Consider the following 18,780-nt stretch of genomic DNA (forward strand, 5'->3'; position numbering starts at 1 on the left):
AATACATACAGTATTCATTTCTACTACAGTACATTGTATCAATATCAAGTCCCCCCTCATTACAACCACTTCTGAATTATTATTATAGACACTTATAATCAGTGTTATAACACATAGGTGTATTATAAGGCATTATAAAGGTTATTAAAATAATTATAATATGTACTTCATAGAAACTGTTACCCTTTATGTATTCTAACCACTCTAATATATTCCACATTAAGGGTCCTAATCTAGGAACTAAAATATGTCTCTCAACGTTGCATGCAGTTCTCCCTCTCTCTCTCTCTAACCCCTCCCTCTCTCTAACCCCTCCCTCTCTCTAACCCCCCTCTCTCTCTAACCCCTCCTTCACTCCCTCCCTCCTTCCCTCCCTCTAAACTCACCTATCTGGCAGAACCAGAAAGTCCATACCTTCCAAAAACTCACTTCTGAGGAAATTAAACTGATCTGAGTCTGTGTGTCGTCTGTCTGTGTGAGAGTGAACAACCGTCAAATGGCTCAGAAGGGAGTTCTGCTGGACCAGGACCAGTTCTGTTGTTCTGTCTGTCTGGATGTACTGAAGGAGCCGGTCACTACTGCCTGTGGACACAGTTACTGTAGAAGCTGTATTGAGGGCTGCTGGGATCAGGATGTTCTGAAAGGGGTCTTTAGCTGTGCTCAGTGCAGAGAGACCTTCACTCCAAGGCCCACTCTGAGGAAAAATAACATGTTGGCTGAGATGGTGGAGAAGCTGAAGAAGACAGGACTCCAGGCTGCTCCTCCTCCTGCTCTGTGCTATGCTGGACCTGGAGATGTGGCATGTGATTTCTGCACTGGGACCAGAAAGCAGAAAGCCCTCATGTCCTGTCTGGCGTGTCTGGCCTCTTACTGTGAGAGTCACCTCCAACCTCATTATGAATCTCCTGCTTTCAAGAAGCACAAGCTGGTCAAAGCTACCGCACAACTACAGGAGACGATCTGCTCTCATCATGACAAGCTGCTGGAGGTTTACTGTCGTACAGATCAGCAGTGTATCTGTTATCAGTGTACAATGGATGAACATAAAGGCCATGATACAGTGTCAGCTGCAGCAGAGAGGACTGAGAAACAGGTAAGACCAGAACAACTTGTTGGTGACTGTCTGATAAACAAAGAATTAAAGATACAGTAGGAACTAAGACTGTTTGAATATGAGAATTCAAATGAAATCGATCCATGGCAGAACAAAGATGAATACAAACCTTGTGTCACGCACTGACCGAAGAGATCTTTTTATGTCTCTATTTTGGTTTGGTCAGGGTGTGATTTGGGTGGGCATTCTATGTTCATTTTCTATGTTTTGTATTTCTTTGTTGTTTGGCCGGGTGTGGTTCTCAATCAGGCAGCTGTCCATCGTTGTCTCTGATTGAGGACCATACTTAGGTAGCTTTTTCCCACATGGTTTTTGTGGGTAGTTGTTTTCTGTTTGTGTTTGTACCAGACAGAACTGTTTCGTTTTGTTCTATTTTGTTATTTTTTTAGTGTTCAGGTTTAATAAATTTATCATGAACATGTACCACGGTGCACTTTGATCCACTCCTTCTTCATCAGACAAGCGTTACAGAACTACCCACCACCAAAGGACCAAGCAGCGTGGAAGAGAGGACTGGACATGGGAGGACATCCTGGACGGCAAGGGATCCTACACATGGGAGGAGATCCTGGCTGGAAGGGATCGCCTCCCATGGGGACAGGTGGAGGCAGCAAGGAGAGCGGAGGCAGCAGGAAAAGGGAACCAGCGGTATGAGGGAACACGGCTGGCAAGGAAGCCCGAGAGGCAGCCCCCCAATTTTTTTTTTGGGGGGGGGGCACACGGGGTGTGTGGCAGAGTCAGGTTGGAGACCTGAGCCAACTCCTCGTGCTTACCGTGGAGAGCATGTGTCTGGTCAGGCCCCGTGCTATGGGGTGATGCGCACGGTGTCCCCAGTGCGCACTCATAGCCCAGTGCGCTATCTCGCATCGGCCGGGCTAGAGTGGGCATCGAGCCAGGACGGAGTGTGCCAGCCCTGCTCTCCAGACCTCCAGGACGTCTCTACGGCCCAGGATATCCTGCGCCGGCTCTGCGCACTGTGTCTCCAGTGCGTCTGCACAGCCCAGTGCGTCCTGTGCCTGCGCCCCGCACGTGCCTGGCCAAAGTCACCCTCCAGCCAGGACGGGTTGTGCAGGCTCTTAGCTCGAGACCTCCAGTGCGTCTCCACGGCCCAGTGTATCCGGTGCCTCGGCCAAGGACAAGGCCTCCTGTAGATCTCCCCAGCCTGGGGTCCTGTACCTCGGCCCAGAACTAACCCTCCTGTATGTCTCCCCAGCCTGGTGAGTCCTGTGCCTGCTTCCAGAGCCAGGACTCCTGTGTGTCTCTCCACTCCAGTGATGATCCATGTCAGGAAGCCTCCAGTGGTTATCCATGGCACGAAGCCTCCAGTGATGATACATGGCAAGAAGCCTCCAGTGATGATCCATGGCATGAAGCCTCCAGTGATGATCCATGGCAAGAAGCCTCCAGTGATGATCCATGGCACGAAGCCTCCAGTGATGATCCATAGCACGAAGCCTCCAGTGATGATCCATGGCACGAAGCCTCCAGTGATGTTCCATGGCACGAAGCCTCCAGTGATGATCCATGGCACGAAGCCTCCAGCGATGATCCATGGTAAGAAGCCTCCAGTGATGATCCATGGCACGAAGCCTCCAGTGATGTTCCATGGCACGAAGCCTACAGTGATGATCCATGGCAAGAAGCCTCCAGTGATGATCCATGGCACGAAGCCTCCAGTGATGATCCATGGCAAGAAGCCTCCAGTGATGATCCATGGTAAGAAGCCTCCAGTGATGATCCATGGTAAGAAGCCTCCAGTGATGATCCATGGCACGAAGCCTCCTGTGTGTCTCTCCACTCCAGAGACGGTCTCCAGTCCGGAGCCTCCAGAGACGGTCTCCAGTCCGGAGCCTCCAGCGACGGTCTCCAGTCCGGAGCCTCCAGCGACGATCCCCAGTCCGGAGCCTCCAGTGACGATCCCCAGTCCGGAGCCTCCAGTGACGATCCCCAGTCCGGAGCTTCCAGAGACGGTCTCCAGTCCGGAGCTTCCAGAGGCGCCCTTCAGTCCGGAGCTTCCAGAGGCGCCCTTCAGTCCGGAGCTTCCAGAGGCGCCCTTCAGTCCGGAGCTTCCAGAGGCGCCCTTCAGTCCGGAGCTTCCAGAGGCGCCCTTCAGTCCGGAGCTTCCAGAGGCGCCCTTCAGTCCGGAGCTTCCAGAGGCGCCCTTCAGTCCGGAGCTTCCAGAGGCGCACTTCAGTCCGGAGCTTCCAGAGGCGCCCTTCAGTCCGGGGCCCGCTACAAGGGTGCCCAGTCCGGACCCTACTACGAGGGTCCTCAGTCCGGGGCCCACTACGAGGGTCCCTAGTCCAGGGTCGGCGGCGAGGTCTACGTCCCTCACCAGAGGCGCCACCGCGGAGAAATGCCCACCCAGACCCTCCCCTATAGGTTCAGGTTTTGCGGCCGGAGTCCGCACCATTGGGGGAGGGGCTACTGTCACGCCCTGACCGAAGAGATCTTTTTATGTCTCTATTTTGGTTTGGTCAGGGTGTGATTTGGGTGGGCATTCTATTTTCATTTTCTATGTTTTGTATTTCTTTGTTGTTTGGCCGGGTGTGGTTCTCAATCAGAGGCAGCTGTCTATTGTTGTCTCTGATTGAGAACCATACTTAGGTATCTTTTTCCCACATGGTTTTTGTGGGTAGTTGTTTTCTGTTTGTGTTTGTACCAGACAGAACTGTTTCGTTTTGTTCTATTTTGTTATTTTTTCAGTGTTCAGGTTTAATAAATTTATCATGAACACATACCACGGTGCACCTTGGTCCACTCCTTCTTCATCAGTTGAGCATTACACCTTGAGTATATTGATATGTTAACCCAGATTCTCCAAATGTATCACCATTTTCTAAAGTCAAATACCATTATCATTCTAAATGCCCTTTTATGAGTCCAAAGTTCAGTCTCAACCCCTTGATACATGTACACCTAACATAAAAACTATAATCATTCACATAGCAACATATACATATCATATAGAAAATGGACCATCAAGATTGTAGACCTTCCTCTCTATGGGCCCTATGTCCCATTACTATACTATTGATCTACTGGACAAAAATAGCTTGATAGCTCATTGAAGAGTGATTCTCCACAGAGACAGCTGGGGATGAGTCAGCAGAAGGTCCAGCAGAGATTCCAGGAGAGAGAGAAGGAGCTGAAGGAGCTCCAACAGGCTGTGGAGTCTCTCAAGGTGAGTATTGTTGACCAGAGGAGACACACCATTTCACTTCTCTCCTCCAGTCAGAGAGAGAGAGGGAGAGGGGCTCCTCTCCAATTACACTGTTGGGAACAGGGTGTCTGGACCCCTTTCAGAGAATAGACTGCTTAATGTAACCGACGGGATATGAACCCAGGTCTACTGCAGGAGAAACCAACATCTTGACCGTTACATCAAGAGCACATTCCCTATTGGGCCAAGACTGATTTTGAAGCTGCAGGCGGGGCTACCTCATCACATTACCTCATTCATATATGTACATATTCTTTATCTCATTACACTTGTGTGTATAAGGTAGTAGTTGTGGAATTGTTAGGTTAGATTACTCGTTGGTTATTACTGCATTGTCGGAACTAGAAGCACAAGCATTTCGCTACACTCGCATTAACATCTGCTAACCATGTGTATGTGACAAATAAAATTTGATTTGATTTGATTTATTTATCAACTGCAGCAGTACTGAATAAAGTGTATATCCTTACTAAAGTAGTAATTACTCAGAATTGCAAAATATAAAATGTAGTTCACTTTATCACTAACAACCATAAAATAAAAATGTATAGCATAATGAAACTGACATAAACCAAAAAACGCCAAACATTTAGTTAATTATATAAAAATATGTATATTTATCTAGATGGGTGACATTATCTGCCAAAGTAACACCCCCTTAACATATAAACACAGACACTGGACACAGACACTGAAAATGAGCTTTTTTAATATAAATCTGGTAGCTCTCAGAAGAGACTTTGCTTTGCTGAGCAGTTAGTTTTCAGGAGTGTGCTGCCTGCCTGCCTTCAGAGGAGTCTGTCTGTGAATAATGAAAAGTTTGTAAGTTTTAGCCACGCCTTCACAGAGGCCAAGTTTACATTTACATGTGAGTCATTTAGGAGACACTCTTATCCAGAGTGACTAGGGGTAAAGAGCCTAAATCTGTCAAGGGAACATCGACACATTTCACACCTAGTCGGCTTGGGGACTCGAACCAGCCACCTTTGTGTTACTGCCTAACGCTCTTAACCGGTAGATTACAAACCACTAACTGTTAAACACAAAAGTCAAATGGTAGTAGATAAATGGTAAGCTGGTTAAATAAAAGACTGCTGTTATAACTTTCAGACTGACATTGTTTTGGGGAAATAGGGACATGTCTGTCTTTTTCTCCAATTAACTCTAATAGATGTATTTATTTTAATGCTTTGAAGTTTGACACCATTTTAATCAGGATAACCTATTATTTCTAATGATGTAAGTTTGGGCAGCGTACAATGCTGTTACCAATTGCTGGTAGTTAAAACGTAAACCAGTTATTATTATTATTATTATATTTTTTCCCCAGTTTTGTCATAAAAACAGGTTTTAGTGGTCAAATAAAAATGTAGACATTTTTTGGTGCCATTTAGGGAAAATGGAATTGGGTTTGTGGCTGGATCAGCAGCTCTTCATCAACCGGCCGGAGAGACTCAATACAGCAGGGGTCTCTGATTTCTATGCTGCAGTACTGAGAGCCTGGCAGCTGCTGAGACCCACACGAGAGGGGGGTGTGGTGCCTGGGCCGTGGGTATGGGAGGAGACCATCTTCCACAACCCACTGATCTGTCATGTTTTGTCTTTGATCATGTCTTGTCCCTGTGCTTCCCTCTGCTGGTCTTATTAGGTTCTTTCCCTCTTTCTCTCTCTCTCTCTCCTCCTCCCTCTCTCCCTCTCCCGCTCTCTCTCTCTATCGTTCCGTTCCTGCTCCCAGCTGTTTCTCATTCTCCTAACGACCTCATTTACTCTTTCACACCTGTCCCCTATTTTGCCCTCTGATTAGAGTCCCTATTTCTCCCTCTGTTTTCCGCTTCTGTCCTTGTCGGATTCTTGTTTGATGTTTGCTGTTCCTGTGTCCTTGTTCCGCCCTGTCGTGTTCTTTGCCTTCTTCAGATGCTGCGTGTGAGCAGGTGTCTATGTCAGCTACGGCCAGTGCCTTCCTGAAGCGACCTGCAGTCTGTGGTCGCGTCTCCAGTCGTTCCTCTCTATTGACGAGAGGATTTCAGTTTCCTGTTTTGGATTGACCATTGATAATATCCAGGAGAATCATTATTTGTTTAATACTGGAATAAAGACTCTGTTACTATTACGTCGCTTTTGGGTCCTCATTCACCAGCATAACAGAAGAATCCGACCAAGATGGACCCAGCGACTATGGATTCTCTCAACACTGCCGTCGAGTTCCAGGGAGCAATGCTCGGCAGACACGAGCAGGAATTGTTTGCTGCTCGTCATGCCGTTGAGACCCTGGCCGCTCAGGTCTCCGATCTCTCTGGACAGTTTCAGAGTCTTCGTCTCGTGCCACCAGCTACTTCCTGGTCTTCCGAGTCTCCGGAACCTAGGGTTAATAACCCACCATGTTACTCTGGGCAGCCCACTGAGTGTCGCTCTTTTCTCACCCAGTGTGATATTGTGTTCTCTCTCCAGCCCAACACGTACTCTAGTGAGAGAGCTCGGATCGCTTACGTCATATCACTCCTTACTGGTCGGGCTCGGGAGTGGGGCACAGCTATCTGGGAGGCAAGGGCTGAGTGTTCTAACGATTATCAGAACTTTAAAGAGGAGATGATACGGGTTTTTGATCGTTCAGTTTTTGGGAAGGAGGCTTCCAGGGCCCTGGCTTCCCTATGTCAAGGTGATCGATCCATAACGGATTACTCTATAGAGTTTCGCACTCTTGCTGCATCCAGTGACTGGAACGAGCCGGCGTTGCTCGCTCGTTTTCTGGAGGGACTCCACGCTGAGGTTAAGGATGAGATTCTCTCCCGGGAGGTTCCTTCCAGCGTGGACTCTTTGATTGCACTCGCCATCCGCATAGAACGACGGGTAGATCTTCGTCACCGAGCTCGTGGAAGAGAGCTCACGTTAACGGTGTTTCCCCTCTCCGCATCTCAACCATCTCCTCCCACCGGCTCAGAGACTGAGCCCATGCAGCTGGGAGGTATTCGCATCTCGACAAAGGAGAGGGAACGGAGAATCACCAACCGCCTTTGCCTCTATTGCGGTTCTGCTGGACATTTTGTCATGTCATGTCCAGTAAAAGCCAGAGCTCATCAGTAAGCGGAGGGCTACTGGTGAGCGCTACTACTCAGGTCTCTCCATCAAGATCCTGTACTACCTTGTCGGTCCATCTACGCTGGACCGGTTCGGCTGCTTCCTGCAGTGCCTTGATAGACTCTGGGGCTGAGGGTTGTTTTATGGACGAAGCATGGGCTCGGAAACATGACATTCCTCTCAGACAGTTAGGGAAGCCCACGCCCATGTTCGCCTTAGATGGTAGTCTTCTCCCCAGTATCAGATGTGAGACACTACCTTTAACCCTCACAGTATCTGGTAACCACAGTGAGACCATTTCCTTTTTGATTTTTCGTTCACCTTTTACACCTGTTGTTTTGGGTCATCCCTGGCTAGTATGTCATAATCCTTCTATTAATTGGTCTAGTAATTCTATCCTATCCTGGAACGTTTCTTGTCATGTGAAGTGTTTAATGTCTGCTATCCCTCCTGTGTCTTCTGTCCCCTCTACTCAGGAGGAACCTGGTGATTTGACAGGAGTGCCGGAGGAATATCATGATCTGCGCACGGTCTTCAGTCGGTCCAGAGCCAGCTCCCTTCCTCCTCACCGGTCGTATGATTGTTGTATTGATCTCCTTCCGGGGACCACTCCCCCTCGGGGTAGACTATACTCTCTGTCGGCTCCCGAACGTAAGGCTCTCGAGGATTATCTGTCTGTTTCTCTCGACGCCGGTACCGTGGTGCCTTCTTCCTCTCCCGCCGGAGCGGGATTTTTCTTTGTTAAGAAGAAGGACGGTACTCTGCGCCCCTGCGTGGATTATCGAGGGCTGAATGACATAACGGTTAAGAATCGTTATCCGCTTCCCCTTATGTCGTCAGCCTTCGAGATTTTGCAGGGAGCCAGGTGCTTTACTAAGTTGGACCTTCGTAACGCTTACCATCTCGTACGCATCAGAGAGGGGGACGAGTGGAAAACGGCGTTTAACACTCCGTTAGGGCATTTTGAATACCGGGTTCTGCCGTTCGGTCTCGCTAATGCTCCAGCTGTCTTTCAGGCATTAGTTAATGATGTACTGAGAGACATGCTGAACATTTTTGTTTTCGTTTACCTTGACGATATCCTGATTTTTTTTCACCGTCACTCGAGATTCATGTTCAGCACGTTCGACGTGTACTCCAGCGCCTTTTAGAGAATTGTCTCTACGTGAAGGCTGAGAAGTGCGCCTTTCATGTCTCCTCTGTCACATTTCTCGGTTCTGTTATTTCCGCTGAAGGCATTCAGATGGATCCCGCTAAGGTCCAGGCTGTCAGCGATTGGCCCGTCCCTAAGTCACGTGTCGAGTTGCAGCGCTTTCTCGGTTTCGCTAATTTCTATCGGCGTTTCATTCGTAATTTCGGTCAAGTGGCTGCCCCTCTCACAGCTCTGACTTCTGTCAAGACTTGCTTTAAGTGGTCCGGTTCCGCCCAGGGAGCTTTTGATCTCCTCAAGAAGCGTTTTACATCCGCCCCTATCCTTGTTACTCCTGACGTCACTAAACAATTCATTGTCGAGGTTGACGCTTCAGAGGTGGGCGTGGGAGCCATTCTGTCTCAGCGCTTCCATTCTGACGATAAGGTTCATCCTTGCGCTTACTTTTCTCATCGCCTGTCGCCATCGGAGCGCAACTATGATGTGGGTAACCGCGAACTGCTCGCCATCCGCTTAGCCATAGGCGAATGGCGACAGTGGTTGGAGGGGGCGACCGTCCCTTTTGTCGTTTGGACTGACCATAAGAACCTTGAGTACATCCGTTCTGCCAAACGACTTAATGCACGTCAAGCTCGTTGGGCGTTGTTTTTCGCTCGTTTCGAGTTCGTGATTTCCTATCGCCCGGGAAATAAGAACACCAAGCCTGATGCCTTATCCCGTCTCTTTAGTTCTTCTGTGGCTTCTACCGACCCCGAGGGGATTCTCCCTGAAGGGCGTGTTGTCGGGTTGACTGTCTGGGGAATTGAGAGACAGGTGAAGCAAGCACTCACTCACACTGCGTCGCCGCGCGCTTGTCCTAGTAACCTTCTGTTCGTTCCTGTCTCTACTCGTCTGGCTGTTCTTCAGTGGGCTCACTCTGCCAAGTTAGCTGGCCACCCCGGCGTTCGGGGTACGCTTGCTTCTATTCGCCAGCGGTTTTGGTGGCCTACTCAGGAGCGGGACACGCGTCGTTTCGTGGCTGCTTGTTCGGACTGCGCGCAGACTAAGTCAGGTAACTCTCCTCCTGCCGGTCGTCTCAGACCGCTTCCCATTCCTTCTCGACCATGGTCTCACATCGCCTTAGACTTTATTACCGGTCTGCCTTCGTCTGCGGGGAAGACTGTGATTCTTACGGTTATCGATAGGTTCTCTAAGGCGGCACATTTCATTCCCCTCGCTAAGCTTCCTTCCGCTAAGGAGACGGCACAAATCATCATTGAGAATGTGTTCAGAATTCATGGCCTCCCGTTAGACGCCGTTTCAGACAGAGGTCCGCAATTCACGTCACAGTTTTGGAGGGAGTTCTGTCGTTTGATTGGTGCTTCCGTCAGTCTCTCTTCCGGGTTTCATCCCCAGTCTAACGGTCAAGCAGAAAGGGCCAATCAGTCGATTGGTCGCATATTACGCAGCCTTTCGTTTCGAAACCCTGCGTCTTGGGCAGAACAGCTCCCCTGGGCTGAGTACGCTCACAACTCGCTTCCTTCGTCTGCTACCGGTCTATCTCCGTTTCAGAGTAGTCTTGGGTACCAGCCTCCTCTGTTCTCGTCCCAGCTCGCCGAGTCCAGCGTTCCCTCCGCTCAGGCTTTTGTCCAACGTTGTGAGCGCACCTGGAGGAGGGTCAGGTCTGCACTTTGCCGTTACAGGGCGCAGACTGTGAGAGCCGCCAATAAACGTAGGATTAAGAGTCCTAGGTATTGTCGCGGTCAGAGAGTGTGGCTTTCCACTCGTAACCTTCCCCTTACGACAGCTTCTCGCAAGTTGACTCCGCGGTTCATTGGTCCGTTCCGTGTCTCTCAGGTCGTCAATCCTGTCGCTGTGCGACTGCTTCTTCCGCAACATCTTCGTCGCGTCCACCCTGTCTTCCATGTCTCTTGTGTCAAGCCTTTTCTTCGCGCCCCCGTTCGTCTTCCCTCCCCCCCCCCCCGTCCTTGTCGAGGGCGCTCCTATTTACAAGGTACGGAAGATCATGGACATGCGTTCTCGGGGACGTGGTCACCAGTACTTAGTGGATTGGGAGGGTTACGGTCCTGAGGAGAGGAGTTGGGTTCCATCTCGGGACGTGCTGGACCGTTCGTTGATTGATGATTTCCTTCGTTGCCGCCAGGGTTCCTCCTCGAGTGCGCCAGGAGGCGCTCGGTGAGTGGGGGGGTACTGTCATGTTTTGTCTTTGATCATGTCTTGTCCCTGTGCTTCCCTCTGCTGGTCTTATTAGGTTCTTTCCCTCTTTCTCTCTCTCTCTCTCCTCCTCCCTCTCTCCCTCTCCCGCTCTCTCTCTCTATCGTTCCGTTCCTGCTCCCAGCTGTTTCTCATTCTCCTAACGACCTCATTTACTCTTTCACACCTGTCCCCTATTTTGCCCTCTGATTAGAGTCCCTATTTCTCCCTCTGTTTTCCGCTTCTGTCCTTGTCGGATTCTTGTTTGATGTTTGCTGTTCCTGTGTCCTTGTTCCGCCCTGTCGTGTTCTTTGCCTTCTTCAGATGCTGCGTGTGAGCAGGTGTCTATGTCAGCTACGGCCAGTGCCTTCCTGAAGCGACCTGCAGTCTGTGGTCGCGTCTCCAGTCGTTCCTCTCTATTGACGAGAGGATTTCAGTTTCCTGTTTTGGATTGACCATTGATAATATCCAGGAGAATCATTATTTGTTTAATACTGGAATAAAGACTCTGTTACTATTACGTCGCTTTTGGGTCCTCATTCACCAGCATAACATGATCACTGGGTTTGGTGGACCTGGAGAGCAGGGTGGCAGCGTTCTGACTCAAAGCAGCACAGAGGCTACTGTACCGTACGGAGGTGGGCCTAGTGGGAGTGAAGGGGCATCAGTGGCATGGGGTTGTGGGGAATGAGAGCATGGCAGGGTATAGGTGGAGGGTGCTCTATAAGCTCCAAGTGCTGGAAAGGTCAGGGGTCGTCCAGTGGAGGGTAATACATGGAGCCATGGACACCAATAGCTGGTTGGCTCGGGTTGACCTGGGAGTTGGGGAGGGGTGTCCGTTTTCTGCAATGACAGACTGTTCATCATGTTTTTTCTGTGTTGCCAGGGTAATGCCATTACTGTTGACGCCTTAGGGTTGAGTTTGAGTTTTACAAAATGATCAACAGTGTGGAGATGTTTCAGGAGGTATGGGGGCTCAGGGGGGCTGTCTGTACGGCTGGAGAGGAGGGGTTGGATGTACGGTTGGAATGTGGTGCTGGATGGTGTATTGTACTGTGGTGTTGGGTGCTGTATAATGTGATTGTGTGGAGGTTGTGGTGGCACGGAATGTGTTTTTAGGAGGGGGGGTGTTAGTGTAATGAGGATGGCAAGTCAGTCTCTCTCTCCATCTCGCTCTCGCTCTTGCTCTCTACAGCACTCTACACAGGCAGCAGTGGAGGACAGTGATCAGATCTTTACTGAGCTGATCCGCTCCATTGAGAGAAGGAGCTCTGAGGTGAAGGAGCTGATCAGAGCCCAAGAGAAGGCTCAAGTGAGTCAAGCTGAAGGACTCATGGAGCAACTGAAGCAGGAGATAACTGAGCTGAGGAAGAGAAGCACTGAGCTGGAGCAGCTCTCACACACAGAGGATCACATCCATTTCCTCCAGGTAACTAAACTGCCTTGTTACATGTGATATGAAATTATCTTAATGTGAAACTATTCATCTCAATCATTATGTTGTCCTGTCTGTCTGTCTCTGTCTGTCCATCTCTCTCTCTCTCTCTCTCTCTCTCTCTCTCTCTCTCTCCAGAGTTATCAGTCTCTCTCTCTCTCTCTCTCTCTCCAGAGTTATCAGTCTCTCTCCAGTATCAGTGTATCTTCAGACTTACCCAGCATCGTTGTCCGTCCTCTTCAGTACTTTGGAGATGTGAGTAAGACTGTGTCTGAACTGAGAGAGAAACTAGAAGACTTCCTTAAAGGAGAATGGACCAAGATCTCCACTACAGGTGTGTTGAAAATAATAGGAACATCAACTTTAGACCATTGAAAGTTCCCTACTAGTCACATACATGTGGAATATGGTATGATGATAACATTCCCTCTCTCTGCCAATGTGTTTGTGTGTCTGTAGTGAATATAGTGGATGTTGTACTGCCTCCAGAGCCCAAGACCAGAGAAGAGTTGTTACAATGTGAGTCTCTTTTTTTGTGAAGTAACTAACAGTCTCTTTTTACTGACACTCCTAACAATCCCTCTAGAAATATATAGCAATAGTAGATCTAATCAAATACTGGGTATCTATCTGACTCCTCATATTTCTCTGATTTGATCTCTGCTGTGCTCTAATCAAAGACAGGGCAGAAACAGTATCTGACTTAACTTATTGTTCTGACTCCCCTCATTGGTCTCTGCTCTTCTCCCAGATTCCTGTCAGCTCACATTGGACCCAAACACAGCAGGTACACGCCTCTCTCTGTCTGAAGGGAACAGAAAGGTGACCTATACACGCCAAGTCCAACCATATCCTGACCATCCAGACAGATTCACCAACCACTTCCAGGTTCTGTGTAGAGAGGGTCTGTCTGGATGCTGTTACTGGGAGGTGGAGTGGACTGGTAATGTGGTTATTACAGCAGTCTCATATAAAGACATCAGCAGAACAGAGACAGATGGTGTATTTGGATATAATAACAAGTCCTGGAGTTTACAGTGCTTTAGTGATGGTTATTGTTTCAGACACAATAATGTTAAGACTAAAGTATCAAGCCCTCAGTCCTCCAGAGTAGGAGTGTACCTGGATCACAAGGCAGGTACTCTGTCCTTCTACAGTGTCTCTGACACAATGACCCTCCTCCACAGAGTCCAGACCACATTCACTCAGCCGCTCTATCCTGGGTTTTATCTCTGTTATAGTACTGCTGAGCTGGTTAAACTGTAGTAGGGTCCACATAGATACTAGTCATGCTGGTGTAGTCTATAGCTGAGCTGGTTAAACTGTAGTAGGGTTCACATAGATACTAGTCATGCTGGTGTAGTCTATAGCTGAGCTGGTTAAACTGTAGTAGGGTCCACATAGATACTAGTCATGCTGATGTAGTCTATAGCTGAGCTGGTTAAACTGTAGTAGGGTTCACATAGATACAAGTCATGCTGGTGTAGTCTATAGCTGAGCTGGTTAAACTGTAGTAGGGTCCACATATATACTAGTTATGCTGGTGTAGTCTATAGCTGAGCTGGTTAAACTGTAGTAGGGTTCACATAGATACTAGTCATGCTGGTGTAGTCTATAGCTGAGCTGGTTAAACTGTAGTAGGGTCCACATAGATACTAGTCATGCTGGTGTAGTCTATAGCTGAGCTGGTTAAACTGTAGTAGGGTCCACATAGATACTAGTCATGCTGGTGTAGTCTATAGCTGAGCTGGTTAAACTGTAGTAGGGTCCACATAGATACTAGTCATGCTGGTGTAGTCTGTAGCTGAGCTGGTTAAACTGTAGTAGGGTTCACATAGATACTAGTCATGCTGGTGGAGTCTATAGCTGAGCTGGTTAAACTGTAGTAGGGTTCACATAGATACTAGTCATGCTGGTGCAGTCTATAGCTGAGCTGGTTAAACTGTAGTAGGGTTCACATAGATACTAGTCATGCTGGTGTAGTCTATAGCTGAGCTGGTTAAACTGTAGTAGGGTCCACATAGATACTAGTCATGCTGGTGTAGTCTATAGATGAGCTGGTTAAACTGTAGTAGGGTCCACATAGATACTAGTCATGCTGGTGTAGTCTATAGCTGAGCTGGTTAAACTGTAGTAGGGTTCACATAGATACTAGTCATGCTGGTGTAGTCTATAACTGAGCTGGTTGAACTGTAGTAGGGTCCACATAGATACTAGTCATGCTGGTGTAGTCTATAGCTGAGTTGGTTAAACTGAAGTAGGGTCCACATAGATACTAGTCATGCTGGTGTAGTCTATAGCTGAGCTGGTTAAACTGTAGTAGGGTCCACATAGATACTAGTCATGCTGGTGTAGTCTATAGCTGAGCTGGTTAAACTGTAGTAGGGTCCACATAGTTACTAGTCATGCTGCTGTAGTCTATAGCTGAGCTGGTTAAACTGTAGTAGGGTCCACATAGATACTAGTCATGCTGGTGTAGTCTATAGCTGAGCTGGTTAAACTGTAGTAGGTTCCACATAGATACTAGTCATGCTGGTGTAGTCTATAGCTGAGCTGGTTAAACTGTAGTAGGGTCCACATAGTTGCTAGTCATGCTGGTGTAGTCTATAGCTGAGCTGGTTAAACTGTAGTAGGGTCCACATAGTTACTAGTCATACTGGTGTAGTCTATAGCTGAGCTGGTTAAACTGTAGTAGGGTCCACATAGATACTAGTCATGCTGGTGTAGTCTATATCAGAGCTGGTTAAACTGTAGTAGGGTCCACATATTTACTAGTCATGCTGGTGTAGTCTATAGCTGAGCTGGTTAAACTGTAGTAGGGTCCACATAGATACTAGTCATGCTGGTGTAGTCTATAGCTGAGCTGGTTAAACTGTAGTAGGTTCCACATAGATACTAGTCATGCTGGTGTAGTCTATAGCTGAGCTGGTTAAACTGTAGTAGGGTCCACATAGTTACTAGTCATGCTGGTGTAGTCTATAGCTGAGCTGGTTAAACTGTAGTAGGGTCCACATAGTTACTAGTCATACTGGTGTAGTCTATAGCTGAGCTGGTTAAACTGTAGTAGGGTCCACATAGATACTAGTCATGCTGGTGTAGTCTATATCAGAGCTGGTTAAACTGTAGTAGGGTCCACATATTTACTAGTCATGCTGGTGTAGTCTATAGCTGAGCTGGTTAAACTGTAGTAGGGTCCACATAGATACTAGTCATGCTGGTGTAGTCTATAGCTGAGCTGGTTAAACTGTAGTAGGGTCCACATAGATACTAGTCATGCTGCTGTAGTCTATAGCTGAGCTGGTTAAACTGTAGTAGGGTCCACATAGATACTAGTCATGCTGGTGTAGTCTATAGCTGAGCTGGTTAAACTGTAGTAGGTTCCACATAGATACTAGTCATGCTGGTGTAGTCTATAGCTGAGCTGGTTAAACTGTAGTAGGGTCCACATAGTTACTAGTCATGCTGGTGTAGTCTATAGCTGAGCTGGTTAAACTGTAGTAGGGTCCACATAGTTACTAGTCATACTGGTGTAGTCTATAGCTGAGCTGGTTAAACTGTAGTAGGGTCCACATAGATACTAGTCATGCTGGTGTAGTCTATATCAGAGCTGGTTAAACTGTAGTAGGGTCCACATATTTACTAGTCATGCTGGTGTAGTCTATAGCTGAGCTGGTTAAACTGTAGTAGGGTCCACATAGTTACTAGTCATACTGGTGATGGTCCTCAGATGTGATGATTCATTCTGCTCTTTTTTTTATACAATATATATTTTCCTGACTGATTTGATCTTCTGAGATGTCATGCATTAAAATGCTTCGTATTCATATTATATAAAATGCTATATTTTAATCTAGTACATTTCCATGAATTATGGTGTTGATGTATATTGGTTGTCATTCAGAACCATTGATATGTTTTCTCAATTGGTTCTCTGTCTCTATGTAATTTTCCTCAGTGGAACAGATAGTAACTAAACTTTATGGACTGGTTTCCTGGACATGGAACAGATAGTAACTAAACTTTATGGACTGGTTTCCTGGACATGGAACAGATAGTAACTAAACTATATGGACTGGATTTGTGGACATGGAACAGATAGTAACTAAAATATATGGACTGGTTTCCTGGACATGGAACAGATAGTAACTAAACTATATGGACTGGTTTCCTGGACATGGAACAGATAGTAACTAAACTATATGGACTGGTTTCCTGGACATGGAACAGATAGTAACTAAACTATATGGACTGGTTTCCTGGACATGGAACAGATAGTAACTAAACTATATGGACTGGTTTTCTGGACATGGAACAGATAGTAACTAAACTATATGGACTGGTTTCCTGGACATGGAACAGATAGTAACTAAACTATATGGACTGGTTTCCTGGACATGGAACAGATAGTAACTAAACTATATGGACTGGTTTCCTGGACATGGAACAGATAGTAACTAAACTATATGGACTGGTTTCCTGGACATGGAACAGATAGTAACTAAACTATATGGACTGGTTTCCTGGACATGGAACAGATAGTAACTAAACTATATGGACTGGATTTGTGGACATGGAACAGATAGTAACTAAAATATATGGACTGGTTTCCTGGACATGGAACAGATAGTAACTAAACTATATGGACTGGTTTGCTGGACATGGAACAGATAGTAACTAAACTTTATGGACTGGTTTCCTGGACATGGAACAGATAGTAACTAAACTATATGGACTGGATTCCTGGACATGGAACAGATAGTAACTAAACTATATGGACTGGTTTCCTGGACATGGAACAGATAGTAACTAAACTATATGGACTGGATTTGTGGACATGGAACAGATAGTAACTAAAATATATGGACTGGTTTCCTGGACATGGAACAGATAGTAACTAAACTATATGGACTGGTTTGCTGGACATGGAACAGATAGTAACTAAACTTTATGGACTGGTTTCCTGGACATGGAACAGATAGTAACTAAACTATATGGACTGGATTCCTGGACACAGATTAAGCCTAAAGAGAATGTTCAATGGAGATACACCAGCACTAATTCTATCCACCAGGTGGTGTTATTGACCAAACAATAAAACCAGCAGATATCTTGACTTGCCGTTCAGAATAGTACTTTAATATCATTGGAGATTGATGGTCTTTTTAATCCACTATCCAGAGTCAGGAACAGATGAAGTTAGGTCTGCTACTGTTCAGTGATTAAATATGATTTATGGTGATGGGAAATAAAAAATACAACACTAAACTTCATCTAGTAATAGTTTTCCTTTGTTATTTATTCCAAGGTGTGTCTTTAACTTGTAAATGGATTGTGGGGAGGTGAGCTAGTGGTGTGGCTGATAGAATAGAATGAAAAGGGAGGATGGGAGGGGAAATGGGCAGATATATCAGACAGATGAGGGAGAGAGAGATTTTCATACAGGAGTTAGTGTCTCTGTTCCAAATAGCTCCCTATTCCCTGCGTAGTGCACTAGGCTTCTTTAGACCAGATCTAAAGTAGTGTTCTAGATGTTAGATTGTTTCTCCCTGTCATTACAACATGACAATATGGTAATGACTTTAGTGGTTCCCTCCTCTTTGTTGTTATTGTTATTTTGTTATGTGTGTTGTCAGGTTGTTCCTCTGTGTTCCTAATTGAAAATCCATTAACAATGAATCACAACCTAATGATATTCCAGTTGTGTTTAGACAACTTCATGGCTGACACCCCCTAGTTCTGTTCAGACCCATTGAACTGGGTCACATTCTAAGTGGTGACTTGTATTGATAGTCCATACTGGACCTAACTGTGGTTAACCAGACTGGAGGGGTTCTGATCACATATTCCCTCATCTCCACAACTTTACCTGATGTCCCCTCTCTGTCTCTGTCTCAATTTCAATTTAAAGGCTTTATTGGCATTTATTGGTATGTTTACATTGCCAACTCAATTGAAATGGATAATAAACAATTAGAAAGGAACAGTAAACATTACACTCACAAGTTCCAAAAGAATAAAGACATTTCAAATGTCATATTTATATACAGTGTTGTAACGATGTACAAATGGTTAAAATACAAAAGGGAAAATAAATAAGCATAAATATGGGTTGTATTTACAATGGTGTTTGTTCTTCATTGGTTGCCCTTTTCTTGTGGCAACAGGTCACAAATCTTGCTGCTGTGATGACACACTGTGGTATTTCACGCAGTAGATATGGGAGTTTATCAAAATCGGGTTTGTTTTCGAATTCTTTGTGGATCTGTGTAATATGAGGAAAATATATGTCTCTAATACGGTCATACATTGGGCAGGAGGTTAGGAAGCGCAGCTCAGTTTCCACCTCATTTTGTGGGCAGTGTGCACATAGCATGTCTTCTCTTGAGAGCCAGGTCTGCCAACGGCGGCCTTTCTCAATAGCAAAGCTATGCTCACTGAGTCTGTACATAGTCAAAGCTTTCCTTAAGTTTGGGTCAGTCACAGTTGTCAGGTATTCTGCCACTGTGTACTCTCTGTTTAGGGCCAAATAGCATTCTAGTTTGCTCTGTTTTTTTGCTAATTCTTTCCAATGTGTCAAGTAATTATCTTTT

At 46.5% G+C, this 18,780-nt stretch overlaps 1 protein-coding gene across 1 annotated transcript; it reads left to right on the forward strand.

Moving 5' to 3' along the window:
- Nucleotides 1-496: 496 nt before the first annotated feature.
- Nucleotides 497-13,526, forward strand: LOC120052285 (tripartite motif-containing protein 16-like). Its single transcript, XM_038999113.1, has 6 exons — nt 497-1,093; nt 4,203-4,298; nt 11,951-12,184; nt 12,365-12,524; nt 12,650-12,709; nt 12,942-13,526. The coding sequence occupies exons 1-6, from the start codon at nt 497-499 to the stop codon at nt 13,454-13,456; spliced, it is 1,662 nt and encodes a 553-aa protein (XP_038855041.1). The 3' UTR covers nt 13,457-13,526.
- Nucleotides 13,527-18,780: the final 5,254 nt, after the last annotated feature.

Source organism: Salvelinus namaycush, chromosome 8 (assembly GCF_016432855.1).
Source record: "Salvelinus namaycush isolate Seneca chromosome 8, SaNama_1.0, whole genome shotgun sequence".
NCBI lineage: Eukaryota > Metazoa > Chordata > Actinopteri > Salmoniformes > Salmonidae > Salvelinus > Salvelinus namaycush.

Bases quoted from the DNA above. Each gene is read 5' to 3' on its own strand.
- LOC120052285 (XM_038999113.1), top strand. From the start codon at position 497: ATGGCTCAGAAGGGAGTTCTGCTGGACCAGGACCAGTTCTGTTGTTCT. The intron at 12,185-12,364 runs GTAACTAAACTG...CTCTCTCTCCAG, and splicing joins ATCACATCCATTTCCTCCAG to AGTTATCAGTCTCTCTCCAG. The intron at 12,710-12,941 runs GTGAGTCTCTTT...CTCTTCTCCCAG, and splicing joins CAGAGAAGAGTTGTTACAAT to ATTCCTGTCAGCTCACATTG.